Source organism: Hippichthys cyanospilos, chromosome 20 (genome assembly GCF_059441005.1).
Source record: "Hippichthys cyanospilos isolate Australia breed blue-spotted pipefish chromosome 20, RoL_Hcya_1.0, whole genome shotgun sequence".
Taxonomy (NCBI): Eukaryota; Metazoa; Chordata; class Actinopteri; order Syngnathiformes; family Syngnathidae; genus Hippichthys; species Hippichthys cyanospilos.
The window spans coordinates 1,768,526-1,787,086 of record NC_142388.1 but is presented as its reverse complement, the minus strand read 5'-3'; the positions used below and the strand labels follow the sequence as shown (position 1 = coordinate 1,787,086).

The following is an 18,561-nucleotide window of genomic DNA, read 5'->3' as shown; positions in this document are numbered from 1 at the left end:
GGGTCAATGCCATTCCCTGGTATTCAGCAGACAAATGTATTCATAAAAAGTACCACAATGTACTCATTGTGTTGATAAGTTAAGATTTTTCAGTGATTGATGACTGAATGCAGTGCAGCTCAAAAAGAGCAAATCATTCCAACCACTGGAGACACGCGTCCAACTCGTATCTTTGCCAGGTCATAAAACAGACAAAACTACACTAGACTGAAGAATAACATCATAAAAACACAAGCAATGCTGCATTGTTGAGATCAACAATTTTCAGAGTTAATGAAACAATAAATGACTGTTGGCCAGACAAAGAGGTAATTTTCCAAGTTGAATTGTGATGGAGAATGTGTTTGTTTTGATTTGTTTTTAATGTCCATAGCTTCGAAATCAAGACATTTACATGACTCTATGTATTTGCAGCGTCATTGACATCTAGTGGAGACAAGTTGTATTGCAACTATGGCAAACCACACGAGAATTGCAGCGTCAAATTAAAATGGTCGTAATTCATCATTTCTATAGCGTTTGTTTCGAAATCGTCTGCAGCATGAAATAAATATTTATTAGAGAAGAACTTTTTCATTTTTATTATGTTTCATTTATATTGTTCATTTTTATTTTCAAAGTTACTTTAGTTTGCTACACTTATAAATGTTTTGTTTCACGATGGTTCTAATATTTTATTTTATTTTAATTCATTATAGGTGTAGACGTTTATTCCTTTTTTTATTTGACTTTCGCACTGTTTGTCCCTCTGACGCTTCCGTCAACTTCCGCAAATTACGTCCACATTTTCAAAGTTCGGCGCGAGCCTTTTCGCAACACAACACCGGATAGCCAGGGAAAACAAACAGGTGACGTTGCGTAAAATACACTAAATAATATACGCTTCAACGCTACTTATCATTTATCATCGCTGGACTAAGTACCCGTTATTTAGAATAATCGCACATTTGTTGTTAGCTTCATTGATGCTAGCTAGCATAATGCTGTCATGACGCATGCCATAGTTTTTCAATGGTTTGAGTCATTCAAATGCAAATTCTATGCTTTTTGGTGTTTCAATTATGTCAGCGAAAGCTCACCACTCAATTACGAAAACGTGACGCGAAAAAGCGAAATAATTCATTCTTATGCAGTATTTTCACCATTTTCAGTTCTTTTAGCCAAAGGATTGGCACATTCCAGGTAGTGCGACATGCTGTCGTCATTTGGGTGAAATTTCAGCTCTCTAGTATCTTTTTACAGTGCCTTTGTTTGATGTGGAATTCCTTTGATGTAGATATCAAAGTATTGGACAATATCCAACACAAGGGTTAAACATAATTGGCTTTAGGGGGTGGCTTGTAATAAAAGCAATTGCATAGTAATTTAGTGCATTTTTTTTCCGACAGCATGGCAGAATTTACCTCCCCCCAGATGTCCAGAATCAGGAGCGTCGGAAGTGGAGGACGAACCCCCATCAACATCCCGGCCTCGCCGTTCATGAAAAAGCTCGGCTGTGGGACCGGAGTCAGTGTCTACCTGATGAACAGGTCAAGTGACCTTCGTGCCTTCCTAACATAAACTCAATAAAAACTTGAGCTCTAATGGGAAACACAACCAAGTCGATACTGACCACTCATTAACTTGTTGATTCGTTTCCAGAGTGGGGAATGTCAATGCGTCGCCCTGGGCCATCAAGAAGATCAACAGCAAATGTGCCAGCAAACAGGCTGAGGTCTATCAGAAGCGTCTGAAGGAGGAGGCAAAGGTCCTTAAGGGAATCCACCATCCTAACATTGTTGGTGAGAACCAAAAGTCGCAGCACTCCTGCTTAATCACAGCCAAACCTACAGGAAAATAAACAGGCCAGCAAGAAAAAAAAAAAAACATAATGTTAAACCTATTTGTCCTATCTGAACATATTTGGCAAGTCGGAGGTATTCAGACGGACTTCAAAATCTGCATTATTGTTTAGTTTAAATATATGACATTATTCTAGTCACACAATCAAGAAATTAAAGAAAATTGTATCATGAAATGTATATTGTTGACCCCAACCTCCACACAGTGATTAACACACTCATAACCGCAAGATTGAAACAAAAATCTACTATGAAGCAACACAAAATTTAAATTTAATGGGTTCTATCTCTGACATAACTCCGGGAATAAACGTTTTAACCAAGTACTCCCTAACCAGCATAAAACATGAATGAGTAACAATTATAATGCAGTAACTCGCTCGGTTAAAATCTTTTTGATGTCTAGATGTCGCTCGTTGAGGTAATTTTAATGGATTTTTGAATAGATGCCACATTTTTTAGTGTACTTTATCATCTCATGTACCACCTGGAGTGCCTTTCACGTACCCCTGTTTGAGAACCACTGTCCTGCATGACCTTTGGGTGTGACCCTGCAGGTTTCCGGGCGTTGGCCACTGCCAAAGACGGCTCCGAGTGTCTGGCCATGGAATTCGGAGGGGAGCAATCTCTCAACGACCTCATCGAGAAGCGTAGAGAAGGCGGCCTTGGGGCCTTTCCTGCTGCCGTCGTTGAAAAAGTGGCACTTCACGTAGCTCGTGGACTGCAGGTAAAATAGAAAACGTTTATGGCTGGTACGCTGCACGCAAATGGAATAAGCAACAGAAGCGAAGTCAAGAAGCTGTAACGCCTTGTGCTGTGTGCAGTATCTTCACGAGAAAAAACTGCTGCACGGTGACATGAAGTCCTGCAACGTGGTGGTCAAAGGCAACTTTGACGCCGTCAAGATTTGCGACGTGGGCGTGTCCCTCCCGCTGGATGAGAACATGACAGGTAGCAAAACACAGAGCTTTCAAATAGAACACAAAGAGACATTGTTTGCACGTGTTTTGGTCAGTGGCCGACCCGGAGGCGGAGTACATCGGCACCGAGCCCTGGAACCCAAAGGAGGCATTGGAAGGGGGCGACATCACAGACAAGGCCGACATCTTTGCCTACGGCCTCACCCTGTGGGAGATGATGACCTTGGCCGTGCCTCATATGGACATGCCACCGGAGGACGACGAGGAGCAAGATGAAGGTGACATTCTTTGGGAGACTGTGGGAAGATGAAAGCTGCCGATGAGGTGAAGCGATGTGTGGCCTCAACCGGTTTTCTCTTGACCAGTGGTTCGTGAGGAAACCGTAGTACCAGGCATAGAGAGAACATGCAAACTCTAAACAGTCATTTGAAATACTCAACCGCCCGGTAGCTTGGAACAAAAAATAATCTTGATCCCCACGCTGCTTCACCGCACAAATTTCTTCCTCTTTCAGACGATTCGATAGAGGCGAGCTTCGACGAGGACGCCTACTTTGCCCGCCTGGGCACTCGACCTCCTCTGGACCCAGAGGTGCTCGGCGAGTCCTACAGGAGGATGTTGGAGCTCTTCTACGTGTGCACCGAGGAGGACCCCAACAGGAGGCCCTCGGCCGCGCAGATCGTGCAGGCCCTTGAAGGCCCAACGAGAGTGGCCTGTGAGGTTTGAGGATCCCCATGACTTCACCTGTAAATATTCATTTTTGAGTGACTCTTTGCCTTATTACATAATTACCATTTTCATTAGAACTGCCCTAAGCTGTAGGCAGACAAATCCTGCAATTCTTTTCTTTATGCCATTTTTCTCCTGCTTTGTATGCATGTCATGTCACTTTCCCGGAATGAAAACAAGTCTCTGGAAATGAAACTTTATTAAACCTTTCCAGAACATAAAATCTTCCGTCCCATCCCAAAACATTTTTCTCCTTTTGAAATAACAGGAAAACTCACTTCAAATAGGAACATCAACAGGAAGTCCTTGCCATATAAACATTCGCAACACTACAGCAAATGTACAACATTCAGCTCCGAGCCGAAGAACTGTTCAGTACTTGGTCATGTGATCACATCAGGCGATGAAGTTGTAGACGAGGAACGTGGGCGTGGCGCAGTACGCCGTAGCAAATAGTTTGCCGTCCGGCGTCGGGTCGGAGAAGGCGATTTCCTCCCTTGTCAGGTGACTGCCGTACACGAAGGTGCTCCTTGAACGAAAGCAAATTTCGCATATCGACCGGTAAATTTGTTGGCGGGAGCCATCCAAAATGGCCGCCTACCTGACGGTGTCCAGCATTCGACGGGCGATGCCCTGGCGGCGAGCCAGGCTGAAGACCCAAACGCGACTGACGCCGCACAGCGCCTTCTCCGGCACGGTGGAACAGCACCACGCCCGGTGCCGGTCCATGAAGTCGTCCTTGCTCATGTCCTTGTACTGATCCGGCTGCTCGAGCACTCGGAAGGCCTGCGGGCGACAAAAACATCCAACTCATCCGAGCCTTCTTCGACCGGAACAGATCTATTAATATGTTTTAATTTAATTGGTTTTAAGTATCCATTAATTGACAGAATTCTTAAATCTGATGTTCAACGGCATTTAAGACATTTTCAAGTCAAGCTGGATAAACGTATTTAAAGATACTGTATTTTATTTCAACTGAGTTGAGAGGAATACATTTGATAAAAGCGGATTCAAAATTAATAAATTAAAACTGACTTTATTTCATTGAAATCAAGGTGAATTTGAAATCATCTTACACATTTAACCTAAATAACTTTAAGAAGTATTACATGAGACCAAAAGAGATTTAAGACGTTCCAAAATTCTTAACTAAATCTGCCTGAGCGAGCCGTAAACAAATATTGTGCTTATTTAGCCATTTTCAGCTGTAAAATTGTGTCAAATTCATTTGATACTCACATCGTTTTTCATGTATAATTAGCACACGTAAAAACATTTGGCAATTTGTCGTTGACTGAAGGTGACATCACATGCTCAAGGCTCAGGTAACGACCAATCACAGCCCTCCTTGTGAATGTCACATGACCAACCAGGAAGTTATCATCATCAGTTAACAAGTGTAAAAATGTGGGGGGTTTTCATGGTATTAACCGTACATTAAGAATCATTAACTTATCAAAAAATTAAGTAAAACAATGACAAGTGTTTTTAATTAGATTAAAAAAGATCTTAAACGTTCCAGTGCAAATGGATTACCTGCCGAATGGATTCTGCGACCAGGCAGCCCACCACCATCCGCTCGGTGTTGACAAACAAGTATGTCTTGGACTGCGAGGGTCTGCTCAGCGTCGTCTGCTGGAAGCCCAGCTCGTTGTCTGCGATGCGTCGCACCTCCTCCGCCTGAAAAGCAAATACTCCAGCTTGATAGAAGTCGCATTGATTTCAATTCTGGTCCGTGATTGGTTATGGATTATGTACTAAAGTGGGACTCCCCGAGTAGGAACGTACCTTTTTGACGGCATACTTGGGATCATCTGGCAGGACCATGATGATCTTTCCGTCCCAAAATTCACCTACCACCCGTTCCTTCTTCCAACCCTAAGGAGTTTAAAAAAAAAGAAGAAGAAGAAGTCTTGACACGTCCTCTTCCCATGGACAATTTAAAGCTGGTCTCCTCCGACATTCTTACCACAAACTTGATGGCGTCCAGGAGGCACTGGTGGAACTGCTCATGTTGGAAATTGTCTTCGGGATTGTCTGCGCTGTACACCATACCGCAAGAGTTACATACGGCGGGGCCAAACTGCTTCTGGCCCGCATCCTAGTAGGGAAAGAAAAAAATAAGTCGACCATGTGGCAACACGATGGTAAAAAATGTAGCCGACGTACGATGATGAGCTGGTCGTCGTCACGTTTCTCCTTCCTCCTGCGGACGGGCCGTTCCTTGGTAGATGATGAAGGCTGGCCGGCAGGGGTGCTCTTGGACCTTTATTGCAAAGCAAAAGACACTATGTAAAACTGAGGCAGATGTGCTAACCACTTTTTTGACTGTGTTGGACATGACGTTCCAAGGAAGAATTTATGTCTCACCGTTTGGAAGCGGATCCGAAGATGGGATACACAGCGGCTGAATCTGGAGAGAAAAAACAGATTTTAGAATGTTTGTTGAAATTAGGAAAATTTGAATTCTTCAAAACTTATTTTGAGAAAACCTTGGAAGCATTTTAGCTTCTGATGAATGCGTCCCAATACTTTTGTCCACGTATTTGCTGCACCTACCTTTGGGCGGTGTGGAAGCAGGAGTGTTGAGATTTGCGTTTTGGAGGTCACAATCATTCTTGGAGCTGGCATCCTGGGCCAGACATAGTTAATTTTGAAGAAAAACATGAATTAAAATTGGGATATATTTAATGCTATGCTAGGCTACCTGAGAAGAGAAGGACGACGAGTCTCTGGATGTCTCAATCGGCGTCCTTGTCAGCACAATTTTTAGCTCCTTTGTGATTAGGTGATTCTTGGCAAGGGCCTTCGGGGAACTAAAGAAAAAAAATGATTTTGTGTATTTTAAAGAAAGATTTAACTGCTAGAATAATAATTTTAAGCTGCTACCAAAAATGGATAACGGTAATAGGCTGTGCTGATGTTCCTAATCAAATGTCCCGTAAGTTTACGTAGACTAAAATGCACCTCAGTTGCTTTTGTGGCAGCTCGCTCTCGCAATCCAACAATTCCTTCGGGTCAAACTTTCTCTGGGGTCCCTCAACTTTCTTCACGGGCTGGATGGCAGTCTGAGGACCAAAAAAAAAAAAGATCAACACTTCCTATTTGAAATCAAACTTCATCTTGTATCCATTGTTACCTCCACTGGATTTTTCTGCCCTTTGTTAGGCTGGGCGCCCACCACCTGACTCTTGGACTTGTGTGTTTTGCCGGCGGCTTTGTCTTTGGCAGCGGGTGCCTTTTTGTACATAGAGGAATGCTTCTTGGCCGTGCTGAAGAAGGCCGCGCCCACAAAAATCTTGGGTTTGGGCTTCTTTGTGTTGCCAAAAGTGATGGTGATGGCCTTCTTGGGCTCAGGCGGCTTGTCGTTGGCGTTGCTGATAAAAAGGAGAAAAAAAAAAGTCAACTCAGAAAATTCAGCATTTAGACGGGAAGTCGACTTTTCAATAATATTCAGATTCATATTGTGATTAAAATTAAGGAACAAAAATCACAATCTGAGGGGTCAACCATTTTGCCGCTTGCTGTCGATTAAAATGACATTGCACTCGCCGAGTGCTTAGGTAGCGACCAATCACGGCTGAGCTTGGAAAAGAGGTGAGTCATTGACTTCATCTTTAAGGAGCAATATTTCTTTACAGTAAAAATAAAACCACGGCTATGTATTGTTGGTGATGAATCTAAAAACAGTCTTGACCACATTAAAGTGTCTAATTTTCAGTTATATTCGTTTTACGCTCCAGCGACGGTTAAAAATGTAACCATTTCATTCCCGTGGCAAAAAAAAAGACAATTCTGTTTCTGACAAACCTGCTAGAAGTCAGCTTGGACAGCCTAATGGTCTTGGTGGTGGGGGCGTAGCTTCTGATGTCCGTAGCAGTGTCCGTCTTTGCCTGCTTGCCTTTGGCCACCTTGCCTTTTGCTCCCTTGTTTTTCCTCTCCGCCTTTTTGACTTGTTTGCCCGGAAGAGAAAGAGAACAAGGAAGCGATTCCTTCACTGCTTTCCTCTCTAGAGGAGTGAGATAGATGTTCTTTTTCGGCCCGTAGAAGGAGCTTGTCCTGATTGCCGGCTTGAGCGGAGAGCCTGGGGAGAGTGACGGATAGAACCGTTGTAAATAAAAGCTGAATTCTCAAAGTAGACCCTCCCACAGCACATCCATACCTGCTGCTCTTTGAGAGTTCCTCGGTGAAGTGCAGTTTTCTTTGTTAAAACACCCATCTCCAGACAGTTTCTTTCTAGGAGATCTCTTGACGGGGGAAGTCTCACTCTCGCTCGTCTTTGACGGGGGACTGCCAGGAAAAAAACAAAAACACGTGGCTCAGATATAGCACAAAGTTCTTGTGTCCACAAAATGTCGTTGGAATACTCACTTATCCGAGTCCACAGAGGAGAGTTTTCGCTTTCGAGTGCTCATTGGCATCATTTTCTTAGTTTTCTGCCTGCATGTGGACAATTATGATTATATAACAGCAGTATATTGGTTACTTAATCCCATGAAGAGCACACGAAAGGAAATTAAGATCAATGCATTTTGCGCAACCAGTGCAAGTTCCAAATGAGACATGAAATAACACACGTTGAAAATCGTTTGAAGGCAAAGTTATGTTATTGTTATAAAACAAAACTTTATAAACTGTAGGTAAATAACGGAAATAACACCAGCGCTACGTGAGGTCAGAGGTTGCGATGTATTCCTAATTGGCGGGATTATTTGGTAAAATACAACGCAACGTACATTACAACATACAATGTGGAACACTCATCACGATTTAAAACACATCAAAAACGAATTCAGCGCTCACATTTGATGTTTTAAGATAAATACAAAACGTTCGAACGAATCTGCGGCAAACGCTTCGAAAAACACGTCGACGTCTACTCGCTTGTAAAGGCAGTCACCAAACAACTAACACGGAAAATTCAAACGTCGAAAAAATGGGAACTTGCCCGAATTGTCATTTTGGTTGTAGATGTTACTATAGATATGGAAATATTATAAGAAGATGATAATGAAGACACTGTCTGTTCTCCTTACCCGCGTTTCCTCAATGTGTTTGAAAGAGGCGCGCCAGATCTCACCGGAAGCTATAATTCGCGGGAATTACCAAAATAACGTTATCGTTCATTTGGAAAATGGAATTTCATAGATATATTTTTTTAAACTGTACAAAAACATACGAAAACCGATAAAACATTAATATGAAAGCGTTTTACCGTGAAAAACCTTTGCCGTAAAGAACACAGACTAATGCTTCCGCGGCATTGTCAGACACGTTTAACAATTTTATGAAACGGCGGCGCAAGTAATTAACACAATAGTTAAAAATTCCGATTAATAAACAAAAATGTCCGCGAAAACATAGTTTAGCTCAACCATAGAGAAATATATCGTTTGCGGCAATGTAAAATTTGCTTCCGTGGGCCGTGGCCTTGCTGCATAACAACTTCCGGGTTAAATTACCCGACCGTCCGAAAAATGACAGCATAGTCATTCACAAAATAGTTCCACTTATAAAAAAAAAAAAAAAACAGCAGCAACAACGTTTTTTCGGTTGGGTACTTTTTCACCTTGGTATTTTATTATTTTGCGTTTAAAATGGTGTTTTACTTTACTAGTGCCGGTGAGTTTATAGTTTTGTTAGCCATTAGCCCGGTTAGCTCCTCATATTTGTGCTCACACATTTCTTTTCTCGTCCTAGTGGTGGAGCCTCCTTACACCATTTATATGGGAAAAGACAAGTATGAAAGTAAGCTTGTTCACACAAAAGTTAAATTGTATCTACTGCTGAATCTTCACTTAATCAACTACTTTACGCCTAGACGAAGATCTCATCAAGTACGGCTGGCCTGAAGACATATGGTGAGTTCCGTGTCACAGGCACTGTCATCAAAACATTGGCAAAACTTTGCTTTGCTATTAAGTTGGGTTCGGGTTTCCTACCATAATTTCATTTACAGAGCTGTACTTAATGAAATTACCACGTGACTTTCTAGTCAGTCATCAAAACGTTTAATTTTCTGGCAGGTTTCATGTGGACAAACTATCCTCGGCTCACGTGTATCTCCGCTTGCCAAAGGTAAACAAAACAGATTACATTTTGAAGTGATTACTCGTCTATTCGTTTTGTATTCGTTTCGCGATTATTCGTTTTTATGAGTATTTTTGCGTGCTTTATCTTCACACATGCTCTGTTTATCTATTCTAGGGTGTGACTATCGACGATATTCCCCCAGAAGTGTTGATAGACTGTGCGCAGCTGGTCAAAAACAACAGCATTCAAGGTCTAACTATCACAGCCTTAAAAATATTGAATAATATTGACATGTCCGGTGAGTGTGGATTTGTGTGTCGCCTCGCAGGTTGTAAGATGAACAACATCAGTGTGGTTTACACACCATGGGCCAACCTGAAGAAGACAGGAGACATGGATGTAGGACAGATCGGTTTCCATCGACAAAAGGAGGTCAGAGGATCGAGCCTCTGGATGTTTTGCACTGATTCTTAGCTGACGGCTACACTTTTGTGTTTTCTTGCTTCAGGTGAAGACGGTGGCCGTGGAGAAGAAAGTCAACGAGATCGTCAACCGTCTGGAGAAGACCAAAGAGGAGCGCTACCCCGACCTGGCGGCCGAGAAGGAGTCGAGGGACCGAGAGGAGCGCAACGAGAAGAAAGCTCAGCTGCAGGAGCAGAAGAGACGTGAGAAGGACGAGCAAAAGAAGAAGAAGGAGATGGATGAGCTCAAGTGAGTCGGCATTGCTTTTTCTACATTTGCAGTACAAATCATTCACCCATCGTTTTCCTTTGGTTTTCACAGTAGAGGACCTTCTGTGTAACTTGAATTGACTTTGACTTTTCATTGAATTTTGTTGTTTTCCCGAACAGGTCCTACACTTCGTTAATGAAGAGCGAAAACATGCAGACCAACGAGGTGAGCGCGAATTAGCTACACCTCATCAAAGACCTAGATCATGATGTTTTCACACGTTCCACAGTTAAATTTATTTATATTTATTAATTTAATTTCTAATTTAATATGAGTTTTATGGGTCTTATATTTCTAACCAGGAAGTGAAATGTCTCATTGGCGGGCCTTGTTTCTCACTGTGTGGCTGCCATGCCCCCTTTTTGATGTCATTCAATTCCGCCGGCAACAAAACTTTCATCTTGACCGCTTATCCTCACAAGGGTCGTGGACTGAATGAAGGAGCCAAAAATAGGCCTTTTACCAGCGTTAAAATGCAAAACAGTGCCTATAAATCACACTGAGGAACACGTTCCTTTTATCAAATCGGTCCCTGTTCACTTGCTGTTCACTTTGTCAACTTGGCGCAAAATCTCTGCTCCTCAAATCTAGAACTACGTACAACCAAACTAAAGGACGTAGATAAGATTGGCGTGTATAGGAGGCACGAATTTCTTCAGTTATCATAAGCTTTTCTCGAGCGATATTCATCTGCTCAGGCAGGGCTAGCATTCTGGATAGACTGCTAACTACTAGACTTCTAACGAGCAAGGCTAATTTTTTAAAATCCATCCGTCGGCAGGGAGGTTACGATTCCGACGACTTCATGTGAAGAGGACATCACCAAGAACGGCGCAATGAAAGCAGACGGAAAAAATGACATACATGGAACAAACGGAGCAGTGATGACCCTGCCCCAAATTAACATGGCCGCCGCGTCCTAGAGGAAAGAGGACGTCGTTATAGCTCCACGAGACAAGCCGAGGACCGTTTTAGGGGGACGTAAGGCTGATTGCACCATTATGAATGATGTACGGACTGACTGGTTGCACTTTTTTTTTTTTTTTGCATGTCAAGTGTTTTACAATCAGTCATGTTTAACAATACATCAAATTTATTTTTAGGGATCGGTTTTAAACTCACGTCATGCAATTTCAAATCTCATCAGCAGTCTATCCTGGGAGACTTTTTAGTCTAGAACATGAATCACATTACGTTTTCATATCACTACTGACATGCCATTCAATACATTTTCTATTAAATGTCTTAAAAATACACGGTCTGGCTTTTGTATGAATTAATATGATAAACTAGTCTGCTGCAGTAGCGCACCCAGTTTATTCTCGTCTAATTATACTTGTATGTTCTCAATATTTGACACCAAAAAAGTCGTAGAACAAATTGAAAACGTAATTTTGCCTCTCAATTATTGAATTAGCGTGGGCAATTTCAATCTGTGGACTTTTTGTTGTTGTTGTTGCAGCTACCAACAGTGGCCACTTGATGTCAGTGTCGGTTTTATAATTATATATGCCGTGTTTATGTTTGCGACCCAAGTGAGGATAAGTGGCTGTAAAAATGGATGGATGAACGTTTGCTTAAAAAAAAACAAACAACAACAACAACACAAGAAATGATGTGTGGCACCAAGTCCAACCATTTTTTCTTAAGTGGGCAAACGCTAAAGTTTAATAAAAAGCTAGCGACAAGAGGCGCATTAATATGACGTCACATTTACTACCCTTTACATAAACACCGACAAACTTCATCTGGACAAGTTGAAGTTGTTTAAAAATGGCTCTTTTTCATTTTCTTTTTACCGTGGTCGCTCATGTGCTCGGGTTACTCTTGTTTGTGTTATTTGTAGCCTTCCTCGGCTACTGCGCCTACATCAAGTATATACACCTGAAGTACGACCACATACCTGGACCACCGAGGGAAAGGTAAGGAGAGAGAAAAAAAAGTTTGCGTCATCCGCGTACCTCACTTAACCTCAAAAATGTGTTTTCCCTAAGCTTCCTATTCGGACATTCACCACTTTTATTGAGGACCATGAAAAACGAGGAACTGTTACACGACCTGTTTCTCAAATGGTAACGTTTTGTAAAAATCATAATGAAGATGATGATTATTATTGACAGAACCGTTAATGTCATTACGTTGAAGGGCCGAGCAGTATGGATCTGTTTTCAAGATCTTTACGCTGCATCATGTCCTTGTCTTCGTTTTATGCCCTGAAACGGTTAAGGTAATGTCTAATTATTACAAATATACAAATAAAATGAGTATACATATGAACTAGATCATTTCAATCCATTGATGATTGTTTTCCACACATTTAACAGCTTTGTGGATAAGGTCTGTTTTGATAACACAAATACCGAAAACACACTCCTGCTATTTAATTCAATGTGCTGTTTGATGCAACCAGGACATTTTGATGTCTCCCAAGTATCCCAAAGATATGTTTCTCCACAAGCGACTTTTCAGCATGTTTGGTCAAAGGTGAATAATGGAGTCAATCGCAGCAAGATAAGATAGAACGATACTGCATGTATTTATATTATTGTTTGTGAACTGCAGGTTCTTGGGCAACGGCCTGGTAACAGCAAGGAATCATGATCAGTGGTATAAACAACGGAGGATCATTGACCCGGCCTTTAGCAGCCTGTGAGTTTTTTTTTTGTTTTTTTTTTACACCAGTCAATCAATAACCAGTTCAGATTTTTTTTAAGTTATATAAGATAGGGTGTGGTCCACACAGCATGTGTGATAGCAATCCACACAAACAACCACACAAAAAACCAGTCAAACTACTCCCCCCCCCCCCCCCCCCACCCCACCCACCCTTGCCTGATAATAACAATCATACTGCACAATGTAAAACAAGACATTAAAAAACCCTCTTAACACATACATCAGTCAGTTTCAGAGTTTTGCACAAAATGACACTTCACAACCGTTTTAACTCTTGAACATGTGGTATTTTGCTCCCTCAAGGTTGAAATCCTTGACGTCTTTTAGACCACTGGTGTCAAACTCAAGGCCCGCGGTCCAGATCTGGCCCGCCATCATTTTATGTGGCCTGCAAAATGCTGATTTGATTTTTTTTGTTTGTTTGTTTCCAAAATGTGTATTAAAAATGGTATTTTCATGCATTCCTGTTACAATGATTGTAGATTTTTTTAAATTTGCATAAAAATTAAATAAGATAAAATTTCTCTGTTTCTGAGAGGGAAAAAAGGATCACAATATTTGTTAGTTAGCGTGATTATTAAGTAACCCCCAAATAAGTTTCTGAAGCTATTGGATAATTAGAATGAGCCTGGGTCAAACTGACCCAGGTCGTTATTACTTTTAATAGAGAAAACAAAAGCAAATTAAACACAATCAAGTATTGCCTTTGTTACCTTTTGAGTGGGATTACGGTAAAAAAACAAAAAAAAACAAACAAAAACATTTTTTTACACTTTTTGATAAATGCACATACCTCTGGGTCATATTGACCCAGAAACATTATTCCTGTTTTTGAGAAATGAACAAATGTCACTACAGTAGTTTAAAAAAAAAAAAAAGTGATTAGTGTGGGGAAGAAAAACAAACATTGCATTTAGATTACACACATTTCGGACACATCTTGGTGACTAAATATGTCCTGTGTCAAAGTGACCCTGAGACATTTTTGTTCCTTGCAAAATAACATAACAGTGCTCGTGCCATGTTGACATTTGACATGTTGTTACCATCTGGGTGAAATTTCAGCTCCCTAGTGTCTTCTTTCAAAGGACAAAGATTCCTCTTCAAATGTAGGGGTGCTTCAGCACCTCACAAAACGGGCAGATTCACACGCGCTTGAAAATGTCTGTGGGTACGCGTGCAGGTACTTGAGGAGCCTGACGGGCACGTTCAACGAGCGAGCCGAAAAGCTGATGACGAAACTGTCCGACATCGCCGACAAAAAATCGGAGGCGCCCATGCTGGAGTTGGTCAACCGGGTCACCTTGGACGTCATCATCAAGGTCGAGCACATCTCACCTAAGGAAAAAAAAAATCTTTTTCGCTCAGGCGTAGGCATGTGTTTTTTTTAGGTGGCCTTCGGCATGGATTTAGAGCTGCTGGAAGACACGTCTCCTTTCCCCAAAGCCATTGAGACGTGCCTCCAAGGGATGGTGTACAATGTACGCCATCTTCTTTTTCAGGTACAGCAAACTTCACCACATGAAACTTCAATGTTAGTAAGGGGCAACAGAGGATTCGGGGGGGAGCAAAATGGGAGCAAGGGGTCGCCGTGACCACCTCTTGTCGCCCCTTTTAGTCACCCTTAGACCCCTTAATTGAATATTTTAATATTTTTTAATAAACCTTTTCTCCGTTCTTTGTTTGCGCTGATTAATTTTATTGCAAACTTCTGCTTGAATTGAAATGTTCCGTATTGCGATAGCCATTGTAGGAAAATTTTAATCCTGTAATTTATTTTCATGTTATGGCCCCATGTTTTATAAATGAATAAGGAACTTCTCAATTATTATTTTTTTCAAGTGCATATTGCAAAAGCCATTATAGGAAATTTGTAATCTTTGTAATTTGTAATTTTTTTCCAACGAAACTGGACCTTAGTGGAAGTTTTTTTTTTTTTATAAATAGGAAACACTAGTGAACTTTTCTCAATGATTTTTTTTTTTTTTTCAGAAATGTCAGATGTAACTGAAAAGCGTAAAGCGTATACGTATTGCACAAGCCATTGTCGGAAATTTGTTATCCTGTGATTTATTTTAATTTTTCCAACAAAACTGGACCTTTTTGGAGGAAGCCATTATAGGAAAATAGGACGTATTTTCATTTTTTTCCCCAAAAAACCATAACTAAGAACGTTATTAAAGTTTTTTTATCATAACTTCCTAATGTCCAGATATAATAAATCACAGGATTACAATTTTCCTATATTGGTGAGTGCAGTATGGACTTTACTGTGTTTTCAGTTTCTGTATAGCTGATATTTCCAAAAAAAAAAAAAAAATCAACAAGAAAACGTCTCTAGCAAATCACAGGATCACAAATGTCCAACAATAAAAAAAAAAAATAACTTTTTGGGGGGTAAATGTCAGCTATAACTGAAAACACGGTAAAGGCCATATCGCACAAGCGGTTAAAGGCCAATTTCAATCCTGTGATTTCTTTCCAGTTCTTTCCCCAAAACTGGGCCTTTGTGAAAAAAGTGCGAGATGCCTGCAAACTGCTGCGTTCCACCGGCGCAGAGTGGATCCACAACAGGAAGACGGCCGTGCAGAGTGGCGGCGACGTGCCCAAAGACATCCTTACGCAGATCATCAAGTCAGCTGGAAAAGGTTTGCTCTTTGGAGGAAAACTTGACGCCGTGGCAAATTCATTTCTTGCCAGCGCAGTTAAAATGCATCGATAAAATGCATTCATACCAGTCAATGACTTTGAATTTTGGGAGATTTATCATTTATTTATTTGACTGAAAGAGGAGCCAAGTAACAAGCCATAACCTAATTGGATATTCAGAAAAGAATCAGTAAAATGCTGAGATTCGGTTTTCTGAGGTGTATGTAAAATATGTATACCGGTATATACAGTGTATACATATATCTATTTTTTAATTTCAGAGGAAAGCATGACCAAAGAAGACGAAGAATTCATGCTGGACAATTTTGTGACCTTCTTCATCGCCGGTGAGACTTTAATCCGATTAAAAGTCATGTGAATTTTTATTGTTGCCATGGTAACCCTCTTGAGTGGCATTCCCTGCAGATTAGCCGGTCAGTGGTAAAATGAGAGGGCAAGACTATATATATATATATATATATATATATATATATATATATATATATATATATATATATATATGAATAGCAATACAAAGTTATGCATATTTTACATGAGTGAGCGCATTTTCAACAACTATTTTATTTATCGCATTTTATGAAGTGTCAAGCAACTTTTTTTACAGTTAATTTGCATACACTTCCAATTTTCCGATTAATGAGGTTAAAATAAGTTGGCATTCATTGAATTGCTTTTTTAAAAATGATGTTATTTGACCATTTTCTCCTTTTCCAGGACAGGAAACCACTGCTAACCAGCTAGCGTTTTGCATCATGGAGCTCGCAAGACATCCTGACATCATGGAAAAGTTAGGAACAATCGCGCAAAACAACAATCGTAAAATTGGACTTTGCTTGTTTTTGTTTTGTTTTTTGTTTTGTTTTTTAAATTTTGTTTCATTTTGTAGAGCTCAGAAGGAGGTGGACGATGTCATCGGGATGAAACGAGAAATTAGCTACGACGATCTCGGAAAACTGGTTTACCTCTCACAGGTACGCCGCCTTGAAATGTTACAATCGTTGAAAAAGCATACAGTGTTCCCTCGTTATGTCGCAGTTAGCTATTGCGGATTTTCATTTATGACCATAACGTTAGTCTATTGCAGGTTTGCCTCGCTATTTTATATGCATTTTTTTTTCCTAGCAAATTTATGTATTTTGAAAAAATCTATTCTGGATTTTTCATTATGACTATATCTTTTGCAGGTTTACCTTGCTATTTTTCTTGCTATTTTTCCTCCTAAGTCGAACTACACAAAAAGTAAATATTCATTTTATGTTTGTTTGTTTGTTTTAAACAAAAAACCCAAAAAGGAACAAAAGCAAAAACAAAATCGATTGCTGGTTTACCTTGCTATTTTTCTTGATATTTGTCCTCCTTTTTAAGTCGGACTACACCAAAAAAAAAAAAAAAATTGTTTAATGTTCCTTTTTTCTAAACACAAAAAAAAATATATTTTATGATTACTTTGATACATTTTAGGAAAATAAAATAAAACTCGATTGTCGTTTATTTTTGTTTTTTGAATTCGAATTAGAAATGTATTCTGGTGATCGGACAATTCATATGTTGGGAAGCATACGATTGCGTTTAATGATTGATTTTTTGAAAATCCAACATTTTCTGTGTGTAAATGTGTCGTTATTGACTTGAAAGGTCCTCAAAGAGACATTGCGGCTGTACCCTACGGCTCCAGGAACGTCCCGGGAGCTCGTCAATGACCTCGTCATCGACGGCCTCCACGTTCCGGCCGGAGCCGTCTGTATCGTAAGGCAATCGAATGTACCGTGGGAGAAAAAAAAAAATCAAAACATTTATGATTAGTGAATGTTTTTTTTTTTTTTCGTGTGTGATTCAGTTCAGCTCGTACGTATCCAGCCGAATGGAAAGGTTCTTCAAGAATCCGCTGGAATTTAACCCAGATCACTTTCACCCGGATGCTCCCAAGTAAGATTTTTCTTTTCCTCATTTCCTGCACCTTTTTATATCGTCAAAACACCTTTTTGTTTTAAATTCTAAAATTAAAAATTGGATTTTTTATTTTTACTTTATTTGGATTTTTGCTAATCAAATAAAGCTGACTTTTTGTTGTTGTTTTTTTTTCTTATAAGGCCTTATTACTGCTACTACCCGTTTTCTCTCGGCCCGCGTTCCTGCCTGGGACAGAACTTTGCTCAGGTGATGACAAAACAAACCTGAAACTGAAAATGTAGCAAGTAACAAGGAAAGCAGTGGGTCATTTGCTGTGTTTTGTGGACAGATGGAAGCCAAAGTGGTGATGGCCAAGTTGCTGCAGAGGTTTGACTTCGCCTTGACGCCGGGCCAGGGCTTCGACATCCGCGACCTGGGCACGCTGCGGCCCAAAGACGGCGTGGTGTGCACCGTCACGCACAGGAAGCACTGCGGCCAGTGAAAGCACAAAATGGCGCCGGCGCACCAAAATACATTGGAAAAATATATGTCCTTCTCAGACTGTATGCCGCTAGAGTTAACAGCTTCGCAGAATCGATCAATATATCTTTGCTAATTATCCATCCAATCAGAAAGTCTAAATACGGAAAAAAAGCACTTTATTGTTAGCGACAGAATTATTTAGCTACTGATGAATTTGAAGTCATGAGACTTTATTGCAAATAATCGCTGGATTGATATAATGCACTATTAATGAAATATGATTGTACTTGATTTATACGCCAGTAACGTTTTTTTTTTTTTTATAAATATTGTCTGTTTTATAATCAGTTACGATAAATACATTTTATTAAAATAAATGGTGTTTTGTTTTAATTTTAATTATTTCCTTGAGTGGCACCTTGAATGCTAAAATTCATTTATTTGTCTTTTCTAATGCAAATAGGAAGGGATTACTAAATGTGTTGAGCGGCTCAACTCTTCCCACTAAATTTGGTACCTCGTTGAATTTGAACGTTTTTAATCGCAGTTGTTAAGATTAGCCACAAAGCGGCAGTGTTTGACGC

At 40.4% G+C, this 18,561-nt stretch overlaps 4 protein-coding genes across 4 annotated transcripts; 3 read left to right on the top strand and 1 right to left on the bottom strand.

Moving 5' to 3' along the window:
- Positions 1-759: 759 nt before the first annotated feature.
- pbk (PDZ binding kinase) lies at positions 760-3,704 on the top strand. Its single transcript, XM_088403874.1, has 7 exons — positions 760-848; positions 1,389-1,529; positions 1,642-1,781; positions 2,399-2,568; positions 2,666-2,792; positions 2,857-3,039; positions 3,276-3,704. The coding sequence occupies exons 2-7, from the start codon at positions 1,390-1,392 to the stop codon at positions 3,485-3,487; spliced, it is 972 nt and encodes a 323-aa protein (XP_088260000.1). The 5' UTR covers positions 760-848; position 1,389; the 3' UTR covers positions 3,488-3,704.
- esco2 (establishment of sister chromatid cohesion N-acetyltransferase 2) lies at positions 3,673-8,305 on the bottom strand. Its single transcript, XM_088403872.1, has 15 exons — positions 8,297-8,305; positions 7,865-7,933; positions 7,656-7,783; positions 7,304-7,577; positions 6,633-6,870; positions 6,461-6,561; positions 6,201-6,309; positions 6,053-6,125; positions 5,864-5,906; positions 5,663-5,759; positions 5,463-5,594; positions 5,282-5,371; positions 5,030-5,173; positions 4,092-4,276; positions 3,673-4,019 (listed from the first exon to the last, which is right to left on the bottom strand). Coding segments are annotated over exons 1-15 (1,818 nt in total). The 5' UTR covers positions 8,299-8,305; the 3' UTR covers positions 3,673-3,886.
- Positions 8,306-8,931: 626 nt separating this feature from the next.
- On the top strand, positions 8,932-11,512 carry ccdc25 (coiled-coil domain containing 25). The gene is made up of 9 exons (XM_088403875.1): positions 8,932-9,115; positions 9,194-9,241; positions 9,315-9,354; positions 9,520-9,571; positions 9,701-9,776; positions 9,855-9,958; positions 10,035-10,237; positions 10,378-10,423; positions 11,040-11,512. The coding sequence occupies exons 1-9, from the start codon at positions 9,091-9,093 to the stop codon at positions 11,067-11,069; spliced, it is 624 nt and encodes a 207-aa protein (XP_088260001.1). The 5' UTR covers positions 8,932-9,090; the 3' UTR covers positions 11,070-11,512.
- Positions 11,513-11,955: 443 nt separating this feature from the next.
- LOC148406886 (cholesterol 24-hydroxylase-like) lies at positions 11,956-18,354 on the top strand. Its single transcript, XM_088403914.1, has 15 exons — positions 11,956-12,180; positions 12,253-12,330; positions 12,404-12,485; positions 12,669-12,742; positions 12,821-12,907; positions 14,118-14,256; positions 14,326-14,436; positions 15,420-15,582; positions 15,865-15,930; positions 16,319-16,391; positions 16,491-16,575; positions 17,240-17,350; positions 17,442-17,530; positions 17,695-17,761; positions 17,844-18,354. The coding sequence occupies exons 1-15, from the start codon at positions 12,032-12,034 to the stop codon at positions 17,994-17,996; spliced, it is 1,527 nt and encodes a 508-aa protein (XP_088260040.1). The 5' UTR covers positions 11,956-12,031; the 3' UTR covers positions 17,997-18,354.
- The last annotated feature ends 207 nt before the right edge of the window (positions 18,355-18,561 follow it).

Coding starts and splice junctions, on each gene's coding strand:
- pbk (XM_088403874.1), top strand. CDS start 1,390: ATGGCAGAATTTACCTCCCCCCAGATGTCCAGAATCAGGAGCGTCGGA. Junction 1,782..2,398: donor CCACCATCCTAACATTGTTG/GTGAGAACCAAA, acceptor GTGACCCTGCAG/GTTTCCGGGCGTTGGCCACT. Junction 2,569..2,665: donor ACGTAGCTCGTGGACTGCAG/GTAAAATAGAAA, acceptor TGCTGTGTGCAG/TATCTTCACGAGAAAAAACT.
- esco2 (XM_088403872.1), bottom strand. Junction 6,562..6,632: donor GGCAGAAAAATCCAGTGGAG/GTAACAATGGAT, acceptor TTTGGTCCTCAG/ACTGCCATCCAGCCCGTGAA. Junction 5,760..5,863: donor TTCGGATCCGCTTCCAAACG/GTGAGACATAAA, acceptor TTTGCAATAAAG/GTCCAAGAGCACCCCTGCCG.
- ccdc25 (XM_088403875.1), top strand. CDS start 9,091: ATGGTGTTTTACTTTACTAGTGCCG. Junction 9,355..9,519: donor GGCTGGCCTGAAGACATATG/GTGAGTTCCGTG, acceptor ATTTTCTGGCAG/GTTTCATGTGGACAAACTAT. Junction 10,424..11,039: donor AAAACATGCAGACCAACGAG/GTGAGCGCGAAT, acceptor ATCCGTCGGCAG/GGAGGTTACGATTCCGACGA.
- LOC148406886 (XM_088403914.1), top strand. CDS start 12,032: ATGGCTCTTTTTCATTTTCTTTTTACCGTGGTCGCTCATGTGCTCGGG. Junction 12,908..14,117: donor GACCCGGCCTTTAGCAGCCT/GTGAGTTTTTTT, acceptor GTACGCGTGCAG/GTACTTGAGGAGCCTGACGG. Junction 15,931..16,318: donor TGTGACCTTCTTCATCGCCG/GTGAGACTTTAA, acceptor CTCCTTTTCCAG/GACAGGAAACCACTGCTAAC.